The 26,917-nt window shown below is 38.9% G+C and overlaps 1 protein-coding gene across 1 annotated transcript in view; it reads left to right on the top strand.

The window, feature by feature from the left end:
- Positions 1-26,917, top strand: part of LOC128663379 (neurofilament heavy polypeptide-like) — a gene marked incomplete at its 5' end in the record, with an annotated part of 124,915 nt that overhangs the window by 52,494 nt on the left and 45,504 nt on the right. Inside the window, 1 exon segment of the mRNA XM_053717687.1 lies at positions 7,827-8,182. Within this exon segment, the coding sequence (XP_053573662.1) occupies positions 7,827-8,182 (356 nt within the window).

Genomic DNA, 26,917 nt, shown 5'->3' with positions numbered 1-26,917 from the left:
CGCCAGTATAGGGGGTAGAACAGTGTAGTTAGTGTGGGTGCTTAGTGACAGGCTAGCAATAAAGCTGTAAAAAAGCCGAAGAGCAGCGAGATTGGATGAGTGATAACTCTCACAGCCCACTGCTCATCGCCCCGTACTTGGTGCGCGGCTTTTTGACAGATTTATTGATAACTTAGGCGAATTTTTTCAGGTCCGCGGCGGCGATGGTAGGCGAGCTTAGGCGGGCGTATTGGGCCGGCGAAGGCAGGAAAGTTGACACGTTGATAACTATCCCCCTATGTATGCCATAGATATTAAGTTGTTATCTTGGAAGTTTTTGTTTCTTATCGCTATTTCTTCTGCTCGGAGAGTATCAGAACTCTCAGGCCTTGCAGTGTGATTCGCCTTATCTTATTTTTCATGCTGATAAGGCGGTTCTTCGTACTAAGTTGGGTTTTCTTCCTAAAGTGGTTTTAGATAGAAATATTAATCAGGAAATTGTTGTTCCCTATGTCCTAATCCTTCTTCTCATAAGGAGTGTTTGCTGCACAACTTGGATGTTGTGCGTGCTCTGAAATTTTATCTTCAGGAGACTAAGGATTTTCGCCAGTGTAAAGGTCAGAAAGCTACTGCTACTTCTCTTTCTCTCTGGTTGAGAAGTATTATTCGTTTTGCTTATGAGACTGCTGGTCAGCAGCCTCCTGAGAGGATTACGGCTCATTCTATGAGGGCTGTTTCTTCTTCTTGGGCTTTAAAAAATGAATTTTCTGTGGATCAGATTTGCAAGGCTGCAACTAAGTCCTCTCTACATACTTTTTCCAAAAATTTACAAATCAAGCGGTGGTGCCTTCTGTTTAGGTCTGCCTGTCTTGTTATCCCTCCCTAGTCATCTGTGTCCTCTAGCTTGGGTATTGGTTCCCACTAGTAATTGATGACGTTGTGGACTCACCATATCTTAGGAAAGAAAAGAAAATGTATGCTTACCTGATAAATTTCTTTCTTTCTGGATATGGTGAGTCCACGACCCCTCCCTTAAATTTAAGACAGTTATTTTTGACTAAACCTCAGGCACCTCTACACCTTTGTGTTATTCCTTTTTTCCATTTTCCTTCAGTCAAATGACTGGAGATTATGGGTAAGGGAGTGACACTTAACAGCTTTGCTGTGGTGCTCTTTGCCTCCTCCTGCTGGCTAGGAGTGAGTTTCCCACTATTATTTGATAATGCTGTGGACTCACCATATCCGGAAATAAATACATTTATAAGTATACATTCAGGTAAGCATACAATTTCTTTATTATGCATGCTACACTGCTTCAGAGGTAAATAAGCAGCATGTTATGTGTGCTGCTCTAAAGCACATTGCTAAATCCTCTCTTCACTTGACTGACACACTAGCAGAGCCAGTATGCCGTTTGCTATAGGATACCAGTTTCTAAAGCAATAGTATGCGCTCACTCCCATGTCTAATCAACAAGTCAATGCTGATTGGACAGGGATCACAGTAAAAAAACGCCCATTTTAGGGGCGTTTAGAATCAACAGTGAAAGGGACTATTTATCAGATGTTCAGGTTAGTTTTTATTGCCTAATATAATTTTGTTTATTTTTTAAAAAACTTTTAAAATGTATTATATTAAGGAAAGATAATATATTCAAGGTGTAAGATGCTTATTATTATGGACCTTTAACCCCTAAACCGCCGGCCCCCCACATCGCCAACACTAAATAAACCTATTAACCCCTAAACTGCCGACCCCCCACATCATAACTACTATAATAAACCTATTAACCCCTAAACCGCTGGCCCCCCACATCGCCAACACTAAATTAAACAATAAACCCCTAAACCTAACACCCCCTAACTTTAAATTAAAGTTACAATATACTAGCTACCTTAACATAAATAAAATCTTACCTGTGAAATAAAAAAAAACTAAGCTTAAACTATAAATGAACCTAACATTACTATTTTAAAAAACTAAAATAAACGCAAACTAAAAAACCTAAGTTACAAAATGAAAAAATCCTAACATTAACACTCAAATCAGCCAATAGGATTTAAGCAGCTCTCATCCTATTGGCTGATTGGAATATTTCAGCCAATAGGAATGCAAGGTACCCCAAATATAAAACGGGTGTCTTGCATTCAATCTTCAGTGTGCGCCGGAGATCGCATGAAGAGGAGGCTCCGTGCTGGATGTCGTCGTCACCGCCAGTCCTGCTCAGCTCCGTGCCACCGGGATGAAGATAGAAGATGCCCCCGCGATGGATGAAGATGTCACCGCCTGGATGAAGACGGATGTCCGGACTTCAGGAACTGTGAGTACATTTTTTGGGGTTAGTGTTAGGTTTTTTATGTTGTTTTTTTGGGGTGGTTTTTTTTTATAGATTAGAGATTTTTTTATTTTTTAATGGGCACTAAAGATCTGATTGCCCTTTTAATGGCAATGCCCACACAAATGCCCCTTGATTGGCAATGGGTAGCTAAGGTATTTTTTAGACTTAGGGGTAGATTTAACATGGTGTGGACAGACATGATCGGCTATAGTGAATCATGTCCGCCGCACATCGATACAATGTCAGCATTTATCCTTGCACCAGCAGTTCTTGTGAACTGCTGGTGCAATACCGCCCCCTGCAGATTCGCGGCCAATCGGCCACTAGCAGGGGGTGTCAATTAACCCGATCGTATTCAATCGGGCTGATTGCTGTCCACCACCTCAGACCTTAGGACCGCTGCTTCTTAACTTCTGCTTCAGGTGGAACTGAAGCCGAGTGGGTTGGAAGCAGCATCCGCTGCTTCATAATCATAAATCGACCCCTTAGAGGTTTTTTTGGGGGGTTGGTTGGGTGGGGTGTTTTACTGTTAGGGGGTATTTTGTCATTTTTTTTATGTAAAAGAGCTGCTTAACTTAGGGTAATGCCCTACAAAAGGCCCTTTAAAGGTCCATTAGTTTAATTTAGTGTGTCACGATGTGGGGAGCCGGCGGTTTAGGGGTTAATAGGTATATTATAGTAGTTGCATTGTGGAGGGCCGGCGGTTTAGGAGTTAATAGGTTTATTATAGTAGTTGTGTTGTGGGGGGCGGCAGATTTGGGACTAATAATTTTATTTAATGTTGGAGATGTCGGGGGCGGCGCATTCGGGGTATTTAGACTAGGGGTTTATGTTAGGGTCTTGTCCCCATAGACATCAATAGCCATTATGCAATCGCAGGTGTTAGTTTTTTTCTAACACTTTTTCTCCATTGATGTCTATGAGGGAAACCCTGCACAAGCACGTCAAGTCAGGCCTTGGCTTTTGTGCAGTGTGGAGCTTATCGCACCATATCGCACAAAAAAAGAAGGTTTTTCTGTAACTTGTAATGGCAGAGCAAAGGATTTGTTTTTACAATTTTAACATTGGTTAAACGAATATGCTCAGATTTTCTGTTAGTATAATTTATTGATTATTAAGTGTCTGATATTTTCATTAGAACTGTAAAATCAAAAATCTTTTTTGGCAATTATGCCTCATTTAATTAATATGCAATTGTGTCTGTCTGGCTGTGTCTGTCTGTTTTTCCTGGCCTGTATCTGTCTCTGCATGTAGGTCTATCCATCCCTGCCTTTGAGTGCACGTGTATGTCTATTCCTGCCTGAGTGTGCGTGCCTCTGTCTATTCCTGCCATGTTTGTGTGCATGTGTCTGTCTATTCCTGTCTGCGAGTGCATATGCCTCTCTTTTCCTGCCTGAGTGTGTATATGTCTGTTTATTCCTGCCTGTGAGTGCATGTGCCTGTCTATTCCTGCCTGTGAGTGTATGTGCCTTTCTATTCCTGCCTAAGTGTGTATGTGTCTGTTTATTCCTACCTCTGTTTGCATGTGTCTGTCTATTCCTGACTTTGTGTGCATGTGTCTGTCTATTCCTGACTTTGTGTGCATGTGTCTGTGTATTCCAGCCTGCGTGTGCATGTGTCTGTCTATTCCTGCCTGCGTGTGCATGTGTCTGTGTATTCCAGCCTGCGTGTGCATGTGTCTGTCTATTCCTGCATGTCTGTGCATATGTCTGTCTATTCTTGCCTGTGTGTGCGTCTGTCTATTCTTGTCTAAACTGTCTACCTATTCCTGTCTTTGTGTGCATGTGTCTGTCTATCCCTGCCTGAGTGTGCATGTGTTTGTCTATTCCTGCCTGTCTGTGTGTGTATGTCCGTCTATCCCTGCCTGTGTGTGCCTGTGACTGTCTTTTCCTGCCTGTGTCTGTGCATGAGTCTGTCTATTCTTGTCTGTGTGTGCGAATGTCTGTCTATTCCTGCCTGTGTTTGTGCATGTGTCTGTCTATTCCTGCCTGTGTGTGTGTATGTCCGTCTATCCCTGTCTGTGTGTGTGCATGTCTGTCTATTCCTGTCTGTATGTGTCTATCTATTCCTGCCTGTCTGTGTGTATGTCTGTCTATCTTTGCCTGTGTGCATGTGTCTGTCTATTCCTACCTGTGTGTGTGCATGTCTGTCTATTCCTGCCTGTCTGTGTGTATGTCTGTCTATCCCTGTCTGTGTGTGCATATGTCTATCTATTCTTGCCTGTGTGTGTGTGTACTCCTGTACTCTCTGTGTGCATATGACTGTCTATTCCTGCCTGTATGTGTCTATCTGTTCCTGTCTGTGTGTATGTATGTCTGTCTACATATCCCTGTCTGTTTGTGAATGTGTCTATCTATCCCTGCCTAAGTGTGCCTATGTCTGTCTATCCCTACATGTGTGTGAATGTGTCTGTCTATTCCTGCCTGTGTGTGTGTATGTCTGTCTATCCCTGTCTGTGTGTGAATGTGTCTCTCTATTCCTGCCAGCGTATGTCTGTCTATCCATGCCTGCGTGTGCATGTGTTTGTATATTCCTGCCTGTATGTGTGCATATGTCTGTCTATCCCTTCCTGTGTGTGCATGTGTCTGTCTATTCCTGCCTGTGTGTGTGTGTTTGTCTGTCTATTCCTGCCTGTGTTTGTGCATGTGTCTGTCTATTCCTGCCTGTGTTTGTGCATGTGTCTGACTATTCCTGCTTGTGTTTGAGCATGTGTCTGTCTATTCCTGCCTCTGTGTGTGCATGTGTCTGTCTATGCCTGCCTGTGTGTGTATGTATGTCTGTCTATTCCTGCCTCAATGTGTATGTCTGTCTATTCCTGTCTGTCTGTGTGCGTATGTCTATCTATTCCTGCTTGTCTGTGTGTGTGTGTGTGTATGTCTGTCTGTTCCTGCCTTTCTGTGTGTGTATGTCTGTCTTTCCTGTTTATCCCAGCCTGTGTGTGCATGTGTCTGTCTGTTCCTGCCTGGGTGTGTCCGTATTTCTGTCTGTTGTGTTTTTGTGTGTGTGTGTATGCAAATCTACCAAGCCTATCTATTTTTTATTTCTGTTTGTGTATGCCACCGTGTATGGTTTGCTATGCTGTTGTCTTCTTTCCCAGGTAAAAAAAATGGATTTAAAATATTTATTTTTTTACAAACTGGTATATTAATATAATATTTATATTATACAGATTTAACGTAATATATTATTATTATCTCCTAAAACAGCAAGACTTTTATTTTTCATTAAAATGTAATAACTGTAAAGTAAGCATTATAGTTATAAAAAATCAGATTAACAGTCAAGGATTTTATGTGGTAATGAGAATCTGTGTTCTCTATAATTATAGACAAAATAGTTATCTGTGGCTGTTTTCTTTCAACTTGTAATATGATCACAAGAATAAGAGCACTATTGATTTAACATGAAAGGAGTTAGCACTTGTAATATGGGCCATTGTCAATATAAGTTTGAGGTTTATTAATTTTTATGAAAGTTTTTTTTCTTAAAAGAAAAAAAAAACATTACATGGATATTCAAAATGAGTTTTCATCGTAATAGTGCGTAATCAGCAAAATTACAAGTTTTGCGGTACGGCTAAACCTCTGAAAAATTGGCCATTGCACGTGGAATATGCAGGTCTCCCTATTACAAGTCGCGGCGGTACAGCTATACCGCTAACAATTTAGCCTTTACGCAACTCTCCATTATGCACTCAAAAAATTACTTTTGAGTGTGGGATTTTCATTGTGCCTGTATTACAGGTAGGGATGGGCGAATGTTGCGGAACATTCGAAAAATGAAACAAATTTAACACATTTGTTCGTTCGAATCGAATTTTGAATGTTTACATAACATTCTAACATTCGATTTTCGAATGTTCCGTTTCGAATTTTACAATTACATTCGAAAATATTTGTTTAGAAAAATTTGAATTTATATTTGTAATAGTATTTCTAATGCTTTCTTTAAATGTAATATTCGAATTATGCAATATTCGAATTCGAAAAATTCAAATTTATATGTTTGTAATAGTATTTCTAATGCTTTCTTTAAATGTAATATTCGAATTATGCAATATTCTATATAGAAACATTCAAAATGATATATTTGTATCTATTATGTATCAATTTACTAGATTCCCTCCCTACCACATAAACTATTGAACTTCTGAATAGTATTTGTTAAATAGAATGTTAAATTCGAAATTTCGAATGTGGACATTCGATATAATTATAAACATTCGAATTCGAAAGTGACATTCGAAAACTGTAAATAGCATTGGATTATAGAATTTTTAAGAATATTCGTTCTTATCAACATTCGGATTTATAATTCAAATTTCGGTAATAACATTCGTTCTAACATTCGAATTCGGAAATTTACACATTCGCCCATCCCTAATTACAGGTTGTGCGGTCCGGCTATAAGGCTAGCGTGATCTATTCCGCTATCTGAGACCAGTAGATATGGATTTTTCAAAACAAAAATGTTTCACAAAACTCATAACTAATGTTACAAAGTACACTAACACCCATAAACTACCTATTAACCCCTAAACCACCATGCCCCCACTTTGCAAATACTATATTAAACCTATTAATCCCTAAACCACCGACCCCCACATAGCCAACACTAAATAAAGCTATTAACCCCTAAACCGCTGGCCCCCCCACATCGCTACTACTAAACTAAAACTATTAAGCCCTAAACCGCCACCCCCCACAACGCAATAAACCTAATTAGACCATTAACCCCTAAACCGCCATCCCCTACAACCCAATAAACCTAATTAAACTAATAACCCCTAAACCACCATTCCCCCAACAACTCATATAACTAATTTAATCACTAAGCCCCCTAACCTTACACCCCCCTAAATTAACCCCAATTACATAAAATAAATAAATACTAAGTTAAAATTAAAATGAAAAATCCTAAAATTACTTAAAAAAACCCTAAGATTAAATTAAAATAAATCTAAAATTACAAAAAATAAAAAATTCTAAAATTACAAGAAAAATAAACCAAATGATCAAAAATAACAAAAATTAAACCTCTAATAATCTAATTTCCCTATTAAAATAAAAAGCCCCCCCCAAATAAAAACACCCCCTAATCTTACACTGAGCTACCAATAGCCCTTAAAGGGGCCTTTTGTAGGGCATTGCCCTAAGTTAAACAGCCCTTTAACCTCAAAAATACAAACTAACCCCTAACAGTAAACCCCCCAACCCACCAAACCCCCCAAAATAAAAAAATAACACTAAACATATCTAAGCTGACATAGCTTCCTGTGGGCGGAGCAACCGGGTGGCAGCAAGAAGAAAGAGCTCTGCAAAACAGCTCTTAAAAAAAGCAATTAATCGCTGTCACCAGCTAACCCACGCTACGTTTCTTGCTGAGCAGGCATCCTAATCTATGCGGGCACTTGCTGCGGCTGAAACCTGATGCGTGAAGGGCCCCTACATCACGCCCTTGCCCCTGAGAAGAGACAGCAGTAAAACTGCCTACACCATCTTATAAACAGCAGCTGAGGCCTCCTATAATCCTGGATGCAAAGTAGGATTCAACATGCTGATGTGCAAAGATAACCTCATCCAGGAACTGACCATGCTGTTTATACCTTCACTGGACAGATTGCTATCTGCCTGTTCAGAGTTATGCCAGGAAGTTCAGGGAGTTGTGAGAGGCACCAAACCAATAATGACCATGTGTGAAGATAACAAGGAAAATTCTATTACTGAGTACCCAATACAGCGTGGCTATGTGAAGTATGCTCACAATCTAACTGTTCTCATATTGGACTCTCATAACGGCTGCTCAGAGGATATATCTCTTGGATCACTGAGACTCCCACCTAAGACTGCAGAAACATGCCATGAGGTCAGTTTAAACGTAACAGACTTGTGCCTATTTTATTTACTGATGTCAGCTCCTGAGCTACTAGCAGCTGGCTGCTCTCAGAGGAACCCTCAGTGTAATAAACTTACAAGACCATTTCAGTGGAGCAACATGTGGGCAGACTGTCTGGATAGAAAAGATGTAAAGCTCTGCAGGACCTTTTCAGGGACAGCTGCAATATATTTCTCATTCCACACTTGGAGCAGTTTATGTCCTGTTCACTCATGCTTTGTTTGCAGCGTTCATCCTCTCCCTGCTCGTGTAGGAGTTGGATGATATCCTTTGCAGAGATAGGGTATTAATTCACCCCCCTCATGTTTGGGACTTCCATAAGGGACTGCTTTAAAATCATTTTTCTTATGACTTATGACAGGTTGCTTACAACCTTGATAAAAAATATGCCTGCAATCCTTTTTTTTTATTTTGAATATTCAGCAGCAAGTATTCAGCAATGCAGATTTTGTTCACTCCCCATCAATGCTGTCTCAGTCATCACATTGAATGAAACAATTAGCATTTTATACTCTGATACCTCATTTTGCTTTCTATGTGTATATGTAGGAAAATATGGTTTCCCTTTCTTAGAGTTACATAGTTTAGAGTTAACATATTGACGGCTAGATTTAGAGTTTTGCGGCCAAAGGGGTGCATTAGCTACGCATGTATTTTTTCCCCCGCACCTTTTAAATACCGCTGGTATTTAGAGTTCTCTGAAGGGCTGCGTTAGGCTCCAAAAAGGGAGCGTAGAGCATAATTTACTGCCACTTCAACTCTAAATACCAGCGGTGCTTACGGACGCGGCCAGCTTCAAAAACGTGCTTGTGCACGATTCCCCCATAGGAAACAAAAGGGCAGTTTGAGCTGGAAAAAAACCTAACACCTGCAAAAAAGCAGCGTTCAGCTCCTAACGCAGCTCCATTGTTTCCTATGGGGAAACACTTCCTAAGTCTGCACCTAACACCCTAACATGTACCCCGAGTATAAACACCCCTAACCTTACACTTATTAACCCCTATTCTGCCACCCCCGCTATCGCTGACCCCTGCATTTTATTATTAACCCCTAATCTGCCACTCCGTATACCGCCGCAACCTACATTATAGCTATGTACCCCTAATCTGCTGCCCACAACATCGCCGACCCCTATATTATAATTATTAACCCCTAATCTGCCCCCCCAACGTCGCCGCTACCTTACCTACACTTATTAACCCCTAATCTGCCGACCGGACCTCTCCGCCACTATAATAAATGTATTAACCCCTAAACCGCCGCACTCACGCCTCAAAAACCCTATTATAAATATTATTAACCCCTAATCTGCCCTCCCTAACATCGCCAACACCTAACTTCAAGTATTAACCCCTAATCTGCCGACCGGACCTCACCGCTACTCTAATAAATGTATTAACCCCTAAAGCTAAGTCTAACCCTAACCCTAACACCCCCCTAATTTAAATATAATTTCAATCTAACAAAATAAAATAAATCTTATTAAATAAAATAATCCTATTTAAAGCTAAATACTTACCTGTAAAATAAACTCTAATATAGCTACAATATAAATAATAATTACATTGTAGCTATTTTAGGATTTATAACAACAAAATAGAGGGGGCGCTAAAGGTGCAGGGGTAACTCAGTGCAAAAAATGAATCACTATGCGTAGATAATACATCATATGCCATCACTAACACATGTATTGACAACATGCATCAGGTCTAACTACACATGTCATTTAGCTTAGCACCTATACTCACCTCACATATCACCCTCTACCACCACGTTGGTAGATCGCCACAGCACAACTGCACATCACTTTATTTCCATCACCACATTATCACACCGTATTTCACATTATCTCACATTATTCACTCTAAACTCTAATTGCATCATGATTCACACAATTTGATATTGAATCATCAATATATGATCACCAAGTATCAACTTTTTCACACAATCACATTTTATATATCGCTCTGAATTGAGCACTTACAAGATGCTTATCACAGTTATTAGTTTGTGTTATAGAGCTGCAGCTAGCGCTCTGTTTGAGAGTACAGGCGTCTCAGGCGCACATTGGATATAGTGGCCCCTGTAAAGTAGTTAGGATATTCTAAGGTGATTGGAGCTGACGGTTATGGTGGGAGTGTGGGCTGACCTCATCACACGCAAGATTGAGGCTGTGCGTTCAGCACATGTTGTGCTGACGCTGCGAGGCTAGCCCACCCCATCCACAAACATCTTCACAACTATTGGTTTAAGTTCTCATGTTCCGGTTTTAGTCCACACCCATCTGCACATACTAATGTTGTGATTGGTGCTAGATTCTACTCTATATAATTAGTTGACACCCATATGTCGAGTCAATACTGTTCACAGCAGTAAAACCTGGAAAAATAACGAACATTCACTGAAACAGTGACAAAACAGACTGATCTATGAGGATCGCACATAAAATAGCCTCATACTTAGTGGGGGTAATATATATAGGTCTCAGCAAACAAACTTAGCTATTGTGCAGTCGACATCAGGAAGATTTGGGTCTGTATAAATAATTTGATATCTATTGTTATCTCCTGCTCTGACCGTATGACTAAGTTGTTCATTGTGTTTACATTTTATCAGAATATGGTAAGGCTGACATTGTAGACTGTATATAAATGTACAAAGCACGATGTTTGGGAAACATATCATTATATCATCAGTTGGTTCAAGCATACTTTTTAAAAAATATACAATGCCATAGGAAATGAGAGCCTTGTTTTTAACAATGTTATATTTATGTTTATCATCACCAATCCACAATGATGATCTTATTATAATTATATGTACTCAGATGATGTCTTTAGTTTTTAGTATGGTCTGCTGAGGTTTTGGTATTTGCACTGAATTATGTCAGAGCTCCAGGTTGCCATACCAACCCTGCAGCAGACAGGTGCTAACACTTAATGACCATTAAGGTTTGAATAATCCGATTGGTTAATCAATAGGTTTAGGTTTGTATAAAGCAAGTGTTATCTGAATGTGTTTTAATAATGTTTTAGCCTGAGGAAACAGCTTGTTTTAGCTGAGAAACGCGTCGCTTTTTAATAAAGATTTTTACAGAAATACACTTGCTTTTTGGACACCCTTTTTTATCATTTGTATGCTGCTAACTCTCTGGCACCTGAGAGGTATCTTGTCTTCATCTGGAGGGATCAGTCTACTGGGCGACTGTTTGGTTCCAGTCTGCAGTTTATGCACCTGCTGGTGCTTTGAATCTTGTAAGTAAGATTGCTCAATCTACCACTCGCTTGTCTAAACGTTACTGGGCTATGGTTTGCATTTTTTGTGTTCATTCAGGAACCTGTTAATCACTACCATCAAGGACCACAATCTGACTCATGAAGTATACCAGTGAGCTGGACCACTGAGAGGCTCCAGTCTGCTTCATAAGCACCAATGGGTGCACCTCCTTTGTGAGTATTCAATCGCTAACTTGTGGATTTTAGTATCTGTTATCTGGCTGTACTAGGCCATGTTTGGCGCCTCTGTGTTTTATCTTGTTTCAGGGGCGCTAAAGGTGCAGGGGTAACTCAGTGCAAAAAATGAATCACTATGCGTAGATAATACAGAACAATTCAAATATCACAAAGACCAAACAAAATAAAAATAAAAATGACAAATATATATATGAAATAAAAAACCTTTGAGACCTTGAATAAAGGATAATACAGAGATCAAAGTCTTTCTTTGAAATGTATGACCGGATGACCGGAGAAAATGGGATATAGAATGTTCATATGTGGGCTGCCTCCTCCTCACCGACTTTTCCGGGTATAGCTGAAAAAGTACAAGAAGACAGAGGGGCGCCTCATGTGTGGTATAATCAGATGGTATGATACAGAACAAACAGAATGGAGCCAAATGAGTACTCACATACTATTGAAGCACACCTATGTGCTGGTAGAGACAAGCTGCAATTTCAGATAGGTGTGACAGCTCACCCTCCAGGAAAAACTGTGTAGCTGGTGAGAGATTAAAAAACAAACAAAGAAAGCACTACATGTGCAGACCATTAAAGGTATAACCGGCAATATCTCTTAGATGATACAGATGGGTACTCACATACTCCTGTAGCACACTTATGTGCTGGTAGAGGCAGGCTGTAACTTTATGACAGGTGTAGCAGCTCACCCTAGATGTAGATTCTTGGTTGTGCAGGGGTGTAGGTCCCAGTGAGCAATCAGCAAAGGCAGAAGGTAGGAAAAGAACTCCACTCAGAGTACATTTAAAATAAAATGTAGCTATATATTAAAAACAAAGATAAAAAAACAACACAGCAGTTGTTTATGATGAGTGGATAAAAGGGTATACAGTGGCACCCCTCAAATGCAACGCGTTTCTCGGTTAGAACCGTTTCATCAGGCATATATTCATTCAACATCCTACCTCTGCCTTAAATAACAAACTAACAGTTATCCACCTCCTTACAAAGGGGTGTGTTTCCTAATTGATATCTAACACCTGTCTGATGACATCAGATCTTCTAATTGCAACAGTTTTTCACATAGAGTAAAAACCACATTATACACATGTAAAGTATTTTAGCAATAGTATCCTATACTAAACAATAATTAGACAATCCAATAGAACACTGCATGTTTGCATTTAAAGATAAAAAATCGGTATTGACCCACAGTTATAAAAGGGTTATTTGATCTATTTTCCTATTCACACAATGTTTATAATTCAAAATATATATTGGGAATGTTAACTTCTATCCATAGTCAAAAACTGGGCAAGATTTAAACATATTGTTAGTATGAGGAACAACCTACTGTGCGTTAGACCCGTAAAAAAATAAATAAATAAATAAAAAATAATAATAAAAAAAAAAAATATATATAAATAGTAAGAAGTTGGGCGTGAATATTTATATATATATATAGGCTGACGTGGGTGTATCTATCGGGGGGGGGGTGAAGGCAGCCGATGAGCTGACATTAGTAAATAAAGTATATAGTAAAATGTGGGTGTGTATGTTTACAAGTGCTGTGTGGAAACAGTAAATAGGCTGACGTGAGTGTATCTACAAGGGGGTGTGTTAAGGCAGCCAATAAGCTAACATTAGTGAGCGTGTGAACCCTAGATACTGTGTGAAATACACCTCTTTATAGCGGACCTAGTTACATGTATCTGGCAAAAAAGGCTACATAAATATAATGTCCGTGGTGAAGTGCATGCACATTAAGCATTTAGTGTCAAACCCAAAAGTATATTTTAATGACACGCAAATCAGTAAGAGAACGAGAATATCAATATTCTATGCTATATAAAGGATAGGATGCACTAACTCGTATAATAATGCAGAAATTTTTTTTTTACCAAATAATTGCGTCTAGGGAGAGCCCTATAATCTCTCTAAACTTTGCGTGATATATTTGTGAAAAGACACGCTCTTCGAAGAGATGCTATTTATCTAAAATAGAATAAATGAAAAGTGATAACTATGTGTTTGATGGATTTATATTTATTTTACAGGCAACTTTGTATTTATTTTAACTATGTACAATAGCTATTAAATAGTTAATAACTATTTAATAGCTACCTGGTTAAAATAATTACAAAATTACCTGTAAAATAAATCCTAACCTAAGTTACAATTAAACCTAACACTACACTATCAATAAATTAATTAAATAAACTATCTACAATTATCTACAATTAAATAAACTAAACTAAATTACAAAAACAAACACTAAATTACAAAAAATAAAAAAAGATTACAAGAATTTTAAACTAATTACACCTACTCTAAGCCCCCTAAAAAAATAACAAAGCCCCCCAAAATAAAAAAATGCCCTACCCTAATCTAAAATAAAAATTAAACAGCTCTTTTACCTTACCAACCCTTAAAAGGACCTTTTGAGGGGCATGCCCCAAAGAAAACAGCTCTTTTGCATTTAAATAAACATACAATACCCCCCCAACATTACAACCCACCACCCACATACCCCTAATCTAACCAAAACACCCGTTAAAAAACCTAACACTAAGCCCCTGAAGATCTCCCTACCTTATCTTCACCACTCCGGGTATCACCGATCCGTCCAGAAGAGGGTCCGAAGTCTTCATCCTATCCGGCAAGAATAGGTCCAGATCGGAACAGCCAATAGAATGCGAGCTCAATCTGATTGGCTGATTGGATCAACCAATCCGATTGAACTTGAATCTGATTGGCTGATTCAATCAGCCAATCAGATTTTTCCTACCTTAATTCCGATTGGCTGATAGAATCCTATCATCCAATCGGAATTCGAGGGACGCCATCTTGGATGACGTCCCTTAAAGGAACCTTCATTCGGACTTAGGACGTCGTTAGAAGAGGATGGATCCACGTCGGCTGCTTCAAGATGGTCCCGCTCTGCGCCGGATGGAAGAAGATAGAAGATGCCGCCTGGATGAAGATGTCTACCAGTCCGGATACCCTCTTCTTGCCGGATAGGATGAAGACTTCGGACAATCTTTTGGACCTCTTCTTGCCAGATAGGATGAAGACTTCGGACCCTCTTCTGGACCTCTTCTTGCCGGATAGGATGAAGACTTCGGACCCTCTTCTGGACGGATCGGTGATACCCGGCGTGGTGAAGATAAGGTAGGGAGATCTTCAGGGGCTTAGTGTTAGGTTTTTTAAGGGGTGTTTGGGTTAGATTAGGAGTATGTGGGTGGTGGGTTGTAATGTTAGGGGGGTATTGTATGTTTATTTAAAGAGCTGTTTTCTTTGGGGCATGCCCTGCAAAAGGCCCTTTTAAGGGCTGGTAAGGTAAAAGAGCTGTTTAATTTTTATTTTAGATTAGGGTAGGGCTTTTTTTATTTTGGTGGGCTTTGTTATTTTTTTAGGGGGCTTAGAGTAGGTGTAATTAGTTTAAAATTCTTGTAATCTTTTTTTATTTTTTGTAATTTAGTGTTTGTTTTTGTATTTTATTGTTGTTGATTTAATTGTAGATAATTGTAGATAGTTTATTTAACTAATTTATTGATAGTGTAGTGTTTAATTGTAACTTAGGTTAGGATTTATTTTACAGGTAATTTTGTAATTATTTTAACTAGGTAGCTATTAAATAGTTATTAACTATTTAATAGCTATTGTACCTAGTTAAAATTAATACAAAGTTGCCTGTAAAATAAATATAAATCCTAAAATAGCTACAATATAATTATTATTTATATTGTAGCTATATTAGGGTTTATTTTGCAGGTAAGTATTTAGCTTTAAATAGGAATCATTTATTTAATAAGAATTATTTTATTTTGTTAGAATAAAATTATATTTAACTTAGGGGGGTGTTAGTGTTAGGGTTAGACTTAGCTTTAGGGGTTAATACATTTATTAGAGTAGCAGCGAGGTCTGGTCGGCAGATTAGGGGTTAATACTTGAAGTTAGGTGTCGGTGATGATAGGGTGGGCAGATTAGGGGATAATACTATTTATTATAGGGTTTTTGAGGCGGAAGTGAGGCGGATTAGGGGTTAATACATTTATTATAGTAGCAGTGTGGTCCGGTCGGCAGATTAGGGGTTAATAATTGTAGGTAGGTAGCGGCGACTTTGGGGGGGCAGATTAGGGGGTAATAAATATTATGTAGGGGTCGGCGATGTTAGGGGCAGCAGATTAGGTGTACATAGGGATAATGTAGGTTGCGGCGGTGTGCGGTCGGCAGATTAGGGGTTAAAAAAATTTAATAGAGTGGCGGAGATGTGGGGGGGCCTCGGTTTAGGGGTACATAGGTAGTTTATGGGTGTTAGTGTACTTTAGAGCACAGTAGTTAAGAGTTTTATGAACTGGCGTTAGCCCAGAAAGCTCTTAACTCCTGGCTTTTTCCTGCGGCTGGAGTCTGGTCGTTAGATTTCTAACGCTCACTTCAGCCAAGACTCTAAATACCGGCGTTAGAAAGATCCCATTGAAAAGATAGGATACGCAATTGACGTAAGGGGATCTGCGGTATGGAAAAGTTGCGGCTGGAAAGTGAGCGTTAGACCCTTTCCTGACTGACTCTAAATACCAGCAGGCAGTAAAAACCAGCGTTAGGACCCCCTAACGCTAGTTTGGACGGCTAACGCAGAACTCTAAATCTAGGCGTGTGGTTGCCCAGTTTCCCATGCTGAAAACTCCTGATATGTTTCCACAGTATAACCTAGACATTGGTATTATTGCTTATATATTTTGTTAATGATTTCTCAATCCTGCCTCTTTTTTTACATTGTAGGATGCAATTTGTATTTTCTATTCTGATATACTTCAGTTTACTCTATATGCAGAAGCATGCTGTTTTACTTTATTAGAATTTTTTGCAGTCTCATGCATCACTTGTGTTTAATATACTGTGATTGTCCAGTCTCTGTTTCCACAGTATAGCCTAGACATTAGTAGCATTACTTAAACTTTCCTGCTAATTATCTTTCAGTGCTGCCTCTCTCTTCATATTGAATGATGCAACTGGTATTTCATGCCTTGGCTTACCTCATCTCATATTATAAAAGCCTGCTGTTTCACTTTATTAGTTTAATCTACGACTTGTATGTGTGGGGATGTATGTATATGTATGTGTGTATGCATATATATATATATATATATATATATGCACAACTGAATGTCACTTGGTTTCTTTGCTATGTGAGCATCACATATATATATATTTCATCTTCTATAAAGCTGCATATTACCTGTTATACCTACTGCAACGAGAATTAGTATACCCTTTTGGGCATACCACCAGTGTTAATATTTGGTTTTACGTTTTGTTGTATGTTTTGTTCTGTTCTTAGTTGTTAATATATATAAAAAAAAATTAAGAGGCACAGGTTTACTATAAAATGGTACTCGACTAGTCCTTTATGTACCTCTCAATGTTCGGATCTCTTTTATACAGTCTCAATCCTTTGTATTCAGATTTGCACAGTGCATATATACTTTTGAGCAATATACCACCTTCTTCTGTAACGCTCAATGGCAACTATACCACAAATGTTAATATACGGATGTTTAGTATGTAGCATTTCTTTAATGTCTTATAACTATGCCTTGTAAATGCTGATATATATCTCCTTGTACCTGTGTTTCTTTAATAAAAAAAGAATAAAAAAAATATATATATCTAAGCTACTCATTGCCCCTAAAGTGACATTTGTATGGGCATTGCCCTTAAAGGGCAATCAGCTCTTTTGCAGCCCATAAAAAAAAGCTTGAAGCCCCGTGTTTCTGGCGAGCCTTCAGGCTTGCCAGAAACACAAGTTATGGAGCAGCGGTCTAAAGACCACTGCTACATAACCTGTCCACCTGCTCTGAGGAGGCAGACAGCGATTGCCAGAAATCAACCCGATCTAATACGATCGGGTTGATTGACACCCCCTGCTAGCGGTCGATTGGCCGCGAATCTGCAGGGGGCGGCGTTGCTCCAGCAGTTCATAAGAACTGCTGGTGCAATGCTGAATGCGGAGAGCGTAATGGTGTCCGCATTCAGCAATGTCTGTCAGACATGATCCGCTGATTGGATCATGTTGGACAGACATTTGATAAATAGGCCCCTAAGTCTAAACCCGAAATAGGTACTCAACATTCCTGAAGTCCGGCGGCTAAGGTCTTCTTCCCGGCAGGCAACATCTTCATCCAGTGCAGGGACCTCTTCTATCCTCCTCCAGGGCGATGACGGAGTGGAGGTGGCCACTGAACAGGACTGGCAGCTGCTGAGCCCTCCAATGTGGAGGATCCTTTTTATGCGATCGATGCTGCACTCTGAAGCTTGAATCCAAGGTACCCATTTTATATTTAGAGTATCTTGCATTCCTATTGGCTAAAAGTTTCAAATCAGCCAATATTATGAGAGCTACTAAAATCCTATTGGATATTAAAATTTAAGTAATGTTAGGATTTTTTATTTAATTTAAACTTAGTAATTTTTACTTTATTTTATGTAATTGGGGTTAATTTAGGGGGTGTTAGGTTAGGGGGCTTAGTGATTAAATTAGTTATTTGTGTTGTGGGGGATGGCGGTTTAGGGGTTAATAGTTTAATTAGGTTTATTGTGTGGTGGGCGATTAGGTGTTAATAGTTTTAGTTTAGTAGTAGTGATGTGGGGGCCGGCGGTTTGGGGTTAATAGGTTTATTATAGTAGTAGCGATGTGGGTGGCCGGCGGTTTAGGGGTTAATAGGTGTATTAAAGTAGTAGCGATGTGGGGGGCCAGCCATTTAAAGGAACCTTCATTCAGACTTAGGACGTCTTTAGAAGAGGATGGATCCGTGCCGGCTGCTTCAAGATGGACCCGCTCCGCTCCGGATGGAAGAAGATAGAAGATGCCGCCTGGATGAAGACTTCCGAGCCTCTGGAGGACCTCTTCTGGCCGGATAGGATGAAGACTTCAGAGGACCCTCTGGAGGACCTCTTCTGGACGGATCGGTGATACCTGGCTGGGTGAATACAAGGTAGGGAGATCTTCAGGGGCTCAGTGTTAGGTTTATTTAAGGGGGGTTTGGGTTAGATTAGGGGTATGTGGGTGGAGGGTTGTAATGTTGGGGGGGGGGGTATTGTATGTTTTTTTTTTACAGGCAAAAGAGCTGATTTCTTTGGGGCATGCCCCGCAAAAAGCCCTTTTAAGGGCTGGTAAGGTAATAGAGCTGTTAACTTTTTATTTTAGAATAGGGTAGGGCATTTTTTTATTTTGGGGGGCTTTGTTATTTTTTTAGGGTGCTTAGAGTAGGTGTAATTAGTTTAAAATTCTTGTAATCTTTTTTTATTTTTTGTAATTTAGTGTTTGTTTGTTTTTGTAATTTAGTTTAGTTGATTTAATTGTAGGTAATTGTAGGTAGTTTAGTTAATTTATTTATTGATAGTGTAGTGTTAGGTTTAATTGTAACTTAAGTTAGGATTTATTTTACAGGTAATTTTGTAATTATTTTTACTAGGTAGCTATTAAATAGTTAATAACTATATAATAGCTATTGTACCTAGTTAAAATAAATACAAAGTTGCCTGTAAAATAAATATAAATCCTAAAATAGCTACAATATAATTATTCGTTATCTTGTAGCTATATTAGGATTTATTTTACAGGTAAGTATTTAGCTTTAAATAGGAATAATTTATTTAATAAGATTTAATTTAATTAGTTAGATAAAAATTATATTTAACTTAGTGTTAGTGTTAGGGTTAGACTTAGCTTTAGGGGTTAATATATTTATTAGAGTAGCGGCGAGGTCCAGTCGGCAGATTAGGGGTTAATAAATTTGGATAAGGTAGCGGCGATGTTGGGGGGGGGGATTAGGGGTTAATAATTATAATATAGGGGTCAGCGATGTTAGGGGCAGCAGATTAGGGGTACATAGGTATAATGTAGGTGTCAGCGATAGCGGGGGTGGCAGATTAGGGGTTAATAAGTGTAAGGTTAGGGGTGTTTAGACTCGGGGTACATGTTAGGGTGTTAGGTGCAGACTTAGGAAGTGTTTCCCCATAGGAAACAATGGGGCTGCGTTAGGAGCTGAACGCTGTTTTTTTGCAGCTCAAACTGCCCCATTGTTTCTTATGGGGAAATCGTGCACAAGCACGTTTTTAAAGCTGGCCGCTACAGTAAGCAACGCTGGTATTTAGAGTTGAAGTGGGGGTAAATTATGCTCTACGCTCCCTTTTTGGAGCCTAACGTAGCCCTTCAGAGAACTCTAAATACCAGCGTTACTTAAAAGGTGCAGGGGAAACAAACACGCGTAGCTAACGCACCCCTTTGGCCGCAAAACTCTAAATCTAGCCGATAGTTTTGAAATATTTAGATTAAATGTAAAAAAATTATGTAGCTGTCAAAATAATATTTCTTCAAATTATAGTATTAAATACTAAACAAAACAACTAAATTGTAAACCTTACGATTAATCAAAATCTATTTTGTATATGTATATCAGCAAGTCACAAGCCATTCACCCCCCCCCCCAAGAATGCACTATGCTTTTACTGTAACATAGAATTTGAATGCAACAATCAAATACAACTCAAAACAATTATGAAATTATGGCATGTTCTGTTTCTTATTGAATTTTTTTTGCGTGTATAATTTATGTTTATCATAATTGCTTTCTTACCTGGCTCTGTAGTTCTAGGATTGTTTTAAAGTATTGAGTTGAATCAGAAATTCTTGTGGGTGCATTATTTTCAGACCACTCACAGATCTTCTTCTCCAAATGTTTATTTTCCTGTCTAATAAACAGATTTCATCCAGATAAGATGAAAGTCTGTTATTTAGAGTTTGCATGGTTTCCTTATCATTGGTGCGTAGCAGATCATTACCATTCTTAGCACTGTGGCCTCTATAGTGGCACATGTAGGAGATAGTGATGTCCCGAACTGTTCGCCCGCGAACGGTTCCCTGCGAACATAGCTTGTTCGCGTTCGCCGCTGCGGGCGAACATATGCGATGTTCGATCCGCCCCCTATTTGTAATCATTGAGGAAAGTTTGACCCTGTATGTCACAGCCTTCTGACACATTTGAGCCAATCAGCAGCAGACACTCCCTCACAGACCCTCCCAGCTCCTTGGCAGCAGCCATTTTAGACTCATTACGATCTTGCTTTCTTAGTGAGAGGAGCTTTTAGTGTTGCTGCTGCTGACATAATAGGGAAATAGATAGCTAGGCTAGTGTATTTAGTGTCCACTACAGTCCTGAAGGACTCATCTCATCTCTGCTGCAAGGACAGCACCCCAAAAAGCCCTTTTTAGGGCTATAACTTCAGTCGTTTTTTTTTTTTTTTCTTTGTATTTTTATTTGCATTTGCCTGGCTTTCAGCCTGTGTGTGAGGCTCACAGCATATACTGTGATTTGTGCCACCACTGATATCTGCTTAACATTAGTTTAAATTTAACCAACAAAAATGTGAAATTATTTTGCTAGTGTAATTTATTTTAATTTTCTATCAGGCCTGTGTCTCTCAGGCTCACACAGCATATACTTCAGTTTTTTTCAGTCTTTTGGTTAATTGCTCTGTGCCAGGCAGCCACCACTCATATCTGCTTCACCTTATTTTAAATTAAAAAAAAAACTTTTAAATCATTTTGCTAGTGTAATCTAATTTCATTTTCTATCAGGCCTGTGTGTTTCTGACTTACTCAGCAGCATACTGTGTTTAATTGCTGCCCGACCTAAGGCTAGCAGCCACGACTCATATGTGCTTAACATTTTTTTAAATTAAAAAAAAAAACCTTTAAATCATTTTGCTAGTGTAATCTAATTTTATTTTCTATCAGGCCTGTGTGTTTCTGACTTACAGAGCATACTGCGGTGTGGTTAATTGCTGCCCTACCTACCAGCCACGACTCATATCTGCTTTACATTATTTTAAAGTTAAAAAAAAATATTTAAATCATTTAGCTAGTGTAATCTAATTTCTTTTTCCATCAGGCCTGTGTGTTTCTGGCCCACATCATATAGTGTGACACAGATAAATAGCTCTTTTTTCCACCACTTATATCTGGTGTAACAACATTAGTGTAAATTTAAAAAAAAATTTTTTTTACATCAGTCCTCTTCTAGTGTTATTTAATTTTAGTTGCCAGGCCAGCCAGCCTGCCATTAGTGCCAGCCTGTGTGTCAGGCTGCCAGCATATACTGTGCCTACTTCCATCCTCAGTGCCAGTCCACGACTCCTATCTGGTGTAACATTATATTAATTTTTGTAAAAAATTTTTTTTACATCAGTCTTCTAGTGTTATTTAATTTTAGTTTACAGGCCAGCCTGCCACCACTAGTGCCAGCCTGTGTGTAGGCAGTTCTATCCTGAGTGCGATTATTCCTATCTGTTGTAAAAAATTTTTAACTTTTTTAAAAACAAACTGTTACATCAGTCTGCTATTGTTATTTAATTGCAGTTGCCTGTCTGCCAGCGTGTGTGCCAGGCCCACTTTCCAACTAGTGCCACGAATCATATTTGTTATTATAACAGTAGTGTAAATATTTAAAATAAAATCTTTTTTGACTGTGAATCATCATCCTGCTAGTGCCATTGAATTGCAGTTGCCAGCCTGCCAGCGTGTGTGCCAGGCCCACTTGCCAACTAGTGCCACCAATCATATTTGTTATAACAGTAGTTTAAATATTAAAAATAATAATTTTTTGACTCTGAAAGATCAGTCTGCTAGTGTAATCTAATTGCAGTTGCCTGTCTGCCAGCGTGTGTGCCAGGCCCACTAGCCAACTACTGCCACCAATCATATTTGTTGTAACAGCATTGAAAATATTTTAAATCATAACTTTTTGGACTGTGAATCTTCAGTCTCCTAGTGCCATTGAATTGCAGTTTCCTCCTGCCTGGCAGCGTGTGTGCCATGCCCACTAGCCAACTTCTGCCACCAATCATATTTGTTGTAACAGTATTGAAAATATTTTAAATCATAACTTTTTTGACTGTGCACCATCAGTCTCCTAGTGCCATTGAATTTCAGTTGCCTGCCTGCCAGCGTGTGTGCCTGGCCCACTAGCCAACTACTGCCACCAATCATCTTTGTTGTAACAGTATTGAAAATATTTTAAATCATAACTTTTTGGACTGTGAATCTTCAGTCTCCTAGTGCCATTGAATTGCAGTTGCCTGCCTGACAGCGTGTGTGCCAGGCCCACTTGCCAACTAGTTACACCAATCATATTAGTTGTAACAGTATTGTAAAAATTTTAAATAAAAAATTCTTAGACTGTGAATCATCAGTCTGCTAGTGCTATTGAATTGCAGTTTCCTCCTGCCTGGCAGCGTGTGTGCCAGGCCCACTAGCCAACTTCTGCCACCAATCATATTTGTTATAACAGTATTGAAAATATTTTAAATCATACATTTTTTGACTGTGAATCTTCAGTCTCCTAGTGTCATTGAATTGCAGTTTCCTCCTGCCTGCCAGCGTGTGTGCCAGGCCCACTAGCCAACTTCTGCCACCAATCATATTTGTTGTAACAGTGTTGAAAATATTTTAAATCATAACTTTTTGGACTGTGAAACATCAGTCTCCTAGTGCCATTGAATTGCAGTTTCCTCCTGCCTGCCAGAGTTATTGCAAACAATTTAGGAATGTTAGGTGATTTAGGCCCTTTATGGGTTAAAAGCAGACTCTGCATCAACTATGTAATTTTCCATGGGAGTTTGGACATGGATCCCCCTCCAGCATGCCACAGTCCAGATGTTAGTCCCCTTGAAACAACTTTTCCATCACTATTGTGGCCAGAGAGAGTCCTTGTGGGTTTTAAAGTTTGCCTGCCTATTGAAGTCAATGGCGGTTTGCGCGGTTCGCTGGTTCGCGAACAATAGCGGAAGTTCGAGTCCGCCGTTCGCGCACCTAAATTTTTAAGTTTGCGACATCACTAGTAGGAGATTCCTTGGGGTGATATATGGGATCCTCTTGAGTAGGACATAAAGGAACCTCTAAGACGATACATAGGGACCCACCAGAATGTGGCGCATATGGGATGGGATCCTCCATGAATGGAGAAAACAGTAGAACCTTTTTGACTGGACATTGCAGAATATCCACAATAATATGATCTGCTCATTGAGCTCCTAGGACAATGGCCAACTAAAAGTCCACCAGTGGAGGTTTTGAATAGCAATAACAATAGCAATGTAGCTTAAAGGGACACTAAACCCTACCATTTTCTTTCATTATTCAGATAGAGAATACAAATTTAAACAACATTACAATTTACTTCTTTTATTTATTTTGCTTCATTATTTAGATATTCTTAGTTGAAGAAAAAGCAATGCACATGGGTGAGCCAATCACACAAGGCTTCTATGTGTAGGAACCAATCAGCAGTTACTGAGCCTATCTAAATATGCTTGTCAGCAAAGAATATCAAGAGAATAAAACAAATTAGAAACTAGAAATAAGCTAGAAAGTTGTTTAAAATTGCATGCTCTTTCTAAATCATGAAAGAAAAAATGTGGGTTCCATGTCCCTTTAATGAGATGGTTAGTTGTAAATATATTTTTCCTTTTATAGTAACAAATAAAAGTGTTGAAGGAAGTTGATATTTATGGGCATTTTGCAAATATCAGATTTCTAGTACATATATTTTTTTATTTGATGTGAAAAGTGAGTATGAATCTTTGTGTATGATAGGTGCACCTTAATTCAAATGTGTAAGATAATTTAACATCTTCATCAAATGTATCATATTGCAAGAGCATAACATTAAGATAAGGAGATTCATATATACCAGCTAATGAAAATACTCATTAAAATTAATCAAAACATTTTTACAGATACAGTGGATTATATAAAACTATACATGACCAATATTATAGGAATTAATTGCTAGTTTCAAGATGAGATCACATGCATACAAAATGATATTATTTCATATTTAGCAGTGTAAACATATATGTTATTTATTTCATTAATTGTGTAGGATGTTTGTAGTCATAGGAATTCAGATCAAAAACAATTTAAGTGGAAACACTGATATCTGGGATTTAACATATATATTTTTTATCTTTCAATCTGTAGGATTATTGTAAATAAGCATCATGAGATTAACATGGCATGTATGTGATTATGTTTGAAATATAGTGCATGGTTTTACATTGTTTAACAAGAACTTAGTGGTTGGTGATTTAATGTGATACTGTCTGTCAGGAATGCATACTCAAAAAATAACTTTAAATTACTTTATTTAGTGGGGTAGTGGCAATTGCATTCCATATTAGTTAGATGTTAAAGGTGTAATATTTAAACTTCTATTTTTTTTGCAAAATGATTTTGACTTTATTTGAATACTCTGTTGAAATCTAGTTAGGCCGAAGCATATATAATAAATATATAGAAATGAACAACAGCTGGGGGCAAAGGAAAATGTTATCTGTCACTCAGGATAGACATGTGCATTTTCTAAACACAATTGACTAGATTACATGTGGAGCATAAAAATGTTAGCGCTGTGGTGTGGTAACATCATACAACTCCCATTTATATTTTTATATTACAAGTGGAAAGTAAAATGTTAGCACTTGAATAAAAGCCTTGTTTGCACTAACACCTGGAGGTTGGATAGTGCACCCATGCAAAATCCCTCACTTAATGCACTTCCATGGGATGTGGTACAAAACTATGTCCTGAATTTCGCATAAGCGCTAACCCGAGGGTGTGCGAAAATAAAGAAGAAACAGTGTTCTTCATAACATAACAGTGTTCTTCATAACATAGCAGTGTTCTTCATAACATAACAGTGTTCTTCATAACATAACAGTGTTCTTCATAAAGCCAACCCAGAGGTGGTGGAGAGGCTAAGAAGCTGCTTCTTACATTGTGGAAAGCCTACCCTGCAAGGGCTCTATAGCAGCATTCACTGCTATGGAGTGATTGAATCCCCAAATCTTAAACTATGTATATATTAAAGAGGTATGGTATATACAGGGAGTGCAGAATTATTAGGCAAATGACTATTTTGACCACATCATCCTCTTTATGCATGTTGTCTTACTACAAGCTGTATAGGCTCGAAAGCCTACTACCAATTAAGCATATTAGGTGATGTGCATCTCTGTAATGAGAAGGGGTGTGGTCTAATGACATCAACACCCTATATCAGGTGTGCATAATTATTAGGCAACTTCCTTTCCTTTGGCAAAATGGGTCAAAAGAAGGACTTGACAGGCTCAGAAAAGTCAAAAATAGTGAGATATCTTGCAGAGGGATGCAGCACTCTTAAAATTGCAAAGCTTCTGAAGCGTGATCATCGAACAATCAAGCGTTTCATTCAAAATAGTCAACAGGGTCACAAGAAGCGTGTGGAAAAACAAAGGCACAAAATAACTGCCCATGAACTGAGAAAAGTCAAGCGTGCAGCTGCCAAGATGCCACTTGCCACCAGTTTGGCCATATTTCAGAGCTGCAACATCACGGGAGTGCCCAAAAGCACAAGGTGTGCAATACTCAGAGACATGGCCAAGGTAAGAAAGGCTGAAAGACGACCACCACTGAACAAGACACACAAGCTGAAACGTCAAGACTGGGCCAAGAAATATCTCAAGAATGATTTTTCTAAGGTTTTATGGACTGATGAAATGAGAGTGAGTCTTGATGGGCCAGATGGATGGGCCCGTGGCTGGACTGGTAAAGGGCAGAGAGCTCCAGTCCGACTCAGACGCCAGCAAGGTGGAGGTGGAGTACTGGTTTGGGCTGGTATCATCAAAGATGAGCTTGTGGGGCCTTTTCGGGTTGAGGATGGAGTCAAGCTCAACTCCCATTCCTACTGCCAGTTTCTGGAAGACACCTTCTTCAAGCAGTGGTACAGGAAGAAGTCTGCATCCTTCGAGAGAAACATGATTTTCATGCAGGACAATGCTCCATCACACGCGTCCAAGTACTCCACAGCGTGGCTGGCAAGAAAGGGTATAAAAGAAGATGGCCTCCTTGTTCACCTGATCTGAACCCCATTGAGAACCTGTGGTCCATCATCAAATGTGAGATTTACAAGGAGGGAAAACAGTACACCTCTCTGAACAGTGTCTGGGAGGCTGTGGTTGCTGCTGCACGCAATGTTGATGGTGAACAGATCAAAACACTGACAGAATCTATGGATGGCAGGCTTTTGAGTGTCCTTGCAAAGAAAGGTGGCTATATTGGTCACTGATTTGTTTTTGTTTTGTTTTTGAATGTCAGAAATGTATATTTGTGAATGTTGAGATGTTATATTGGTTTCACTGGTAAAAAT

This window comes from Bombina bombina, chromosome 1 (genome assembly GCF_027579735.1).
Source record: "Bombina bombina isolate aBomBom1 chromosome 1, aBomBom1.pri, whole genome shotgun sequence".
NCBI lineage: Eukaryota > Metazoa > Chordata > Amphibia > Anura > Bombinatoridae > Bombina > Bombina bombina.
The sequence above is the reverse complement of the archived record's forward strand: the minus strand, read 5'-3'. Positions and strand labels throughout refer to the sequence as shown.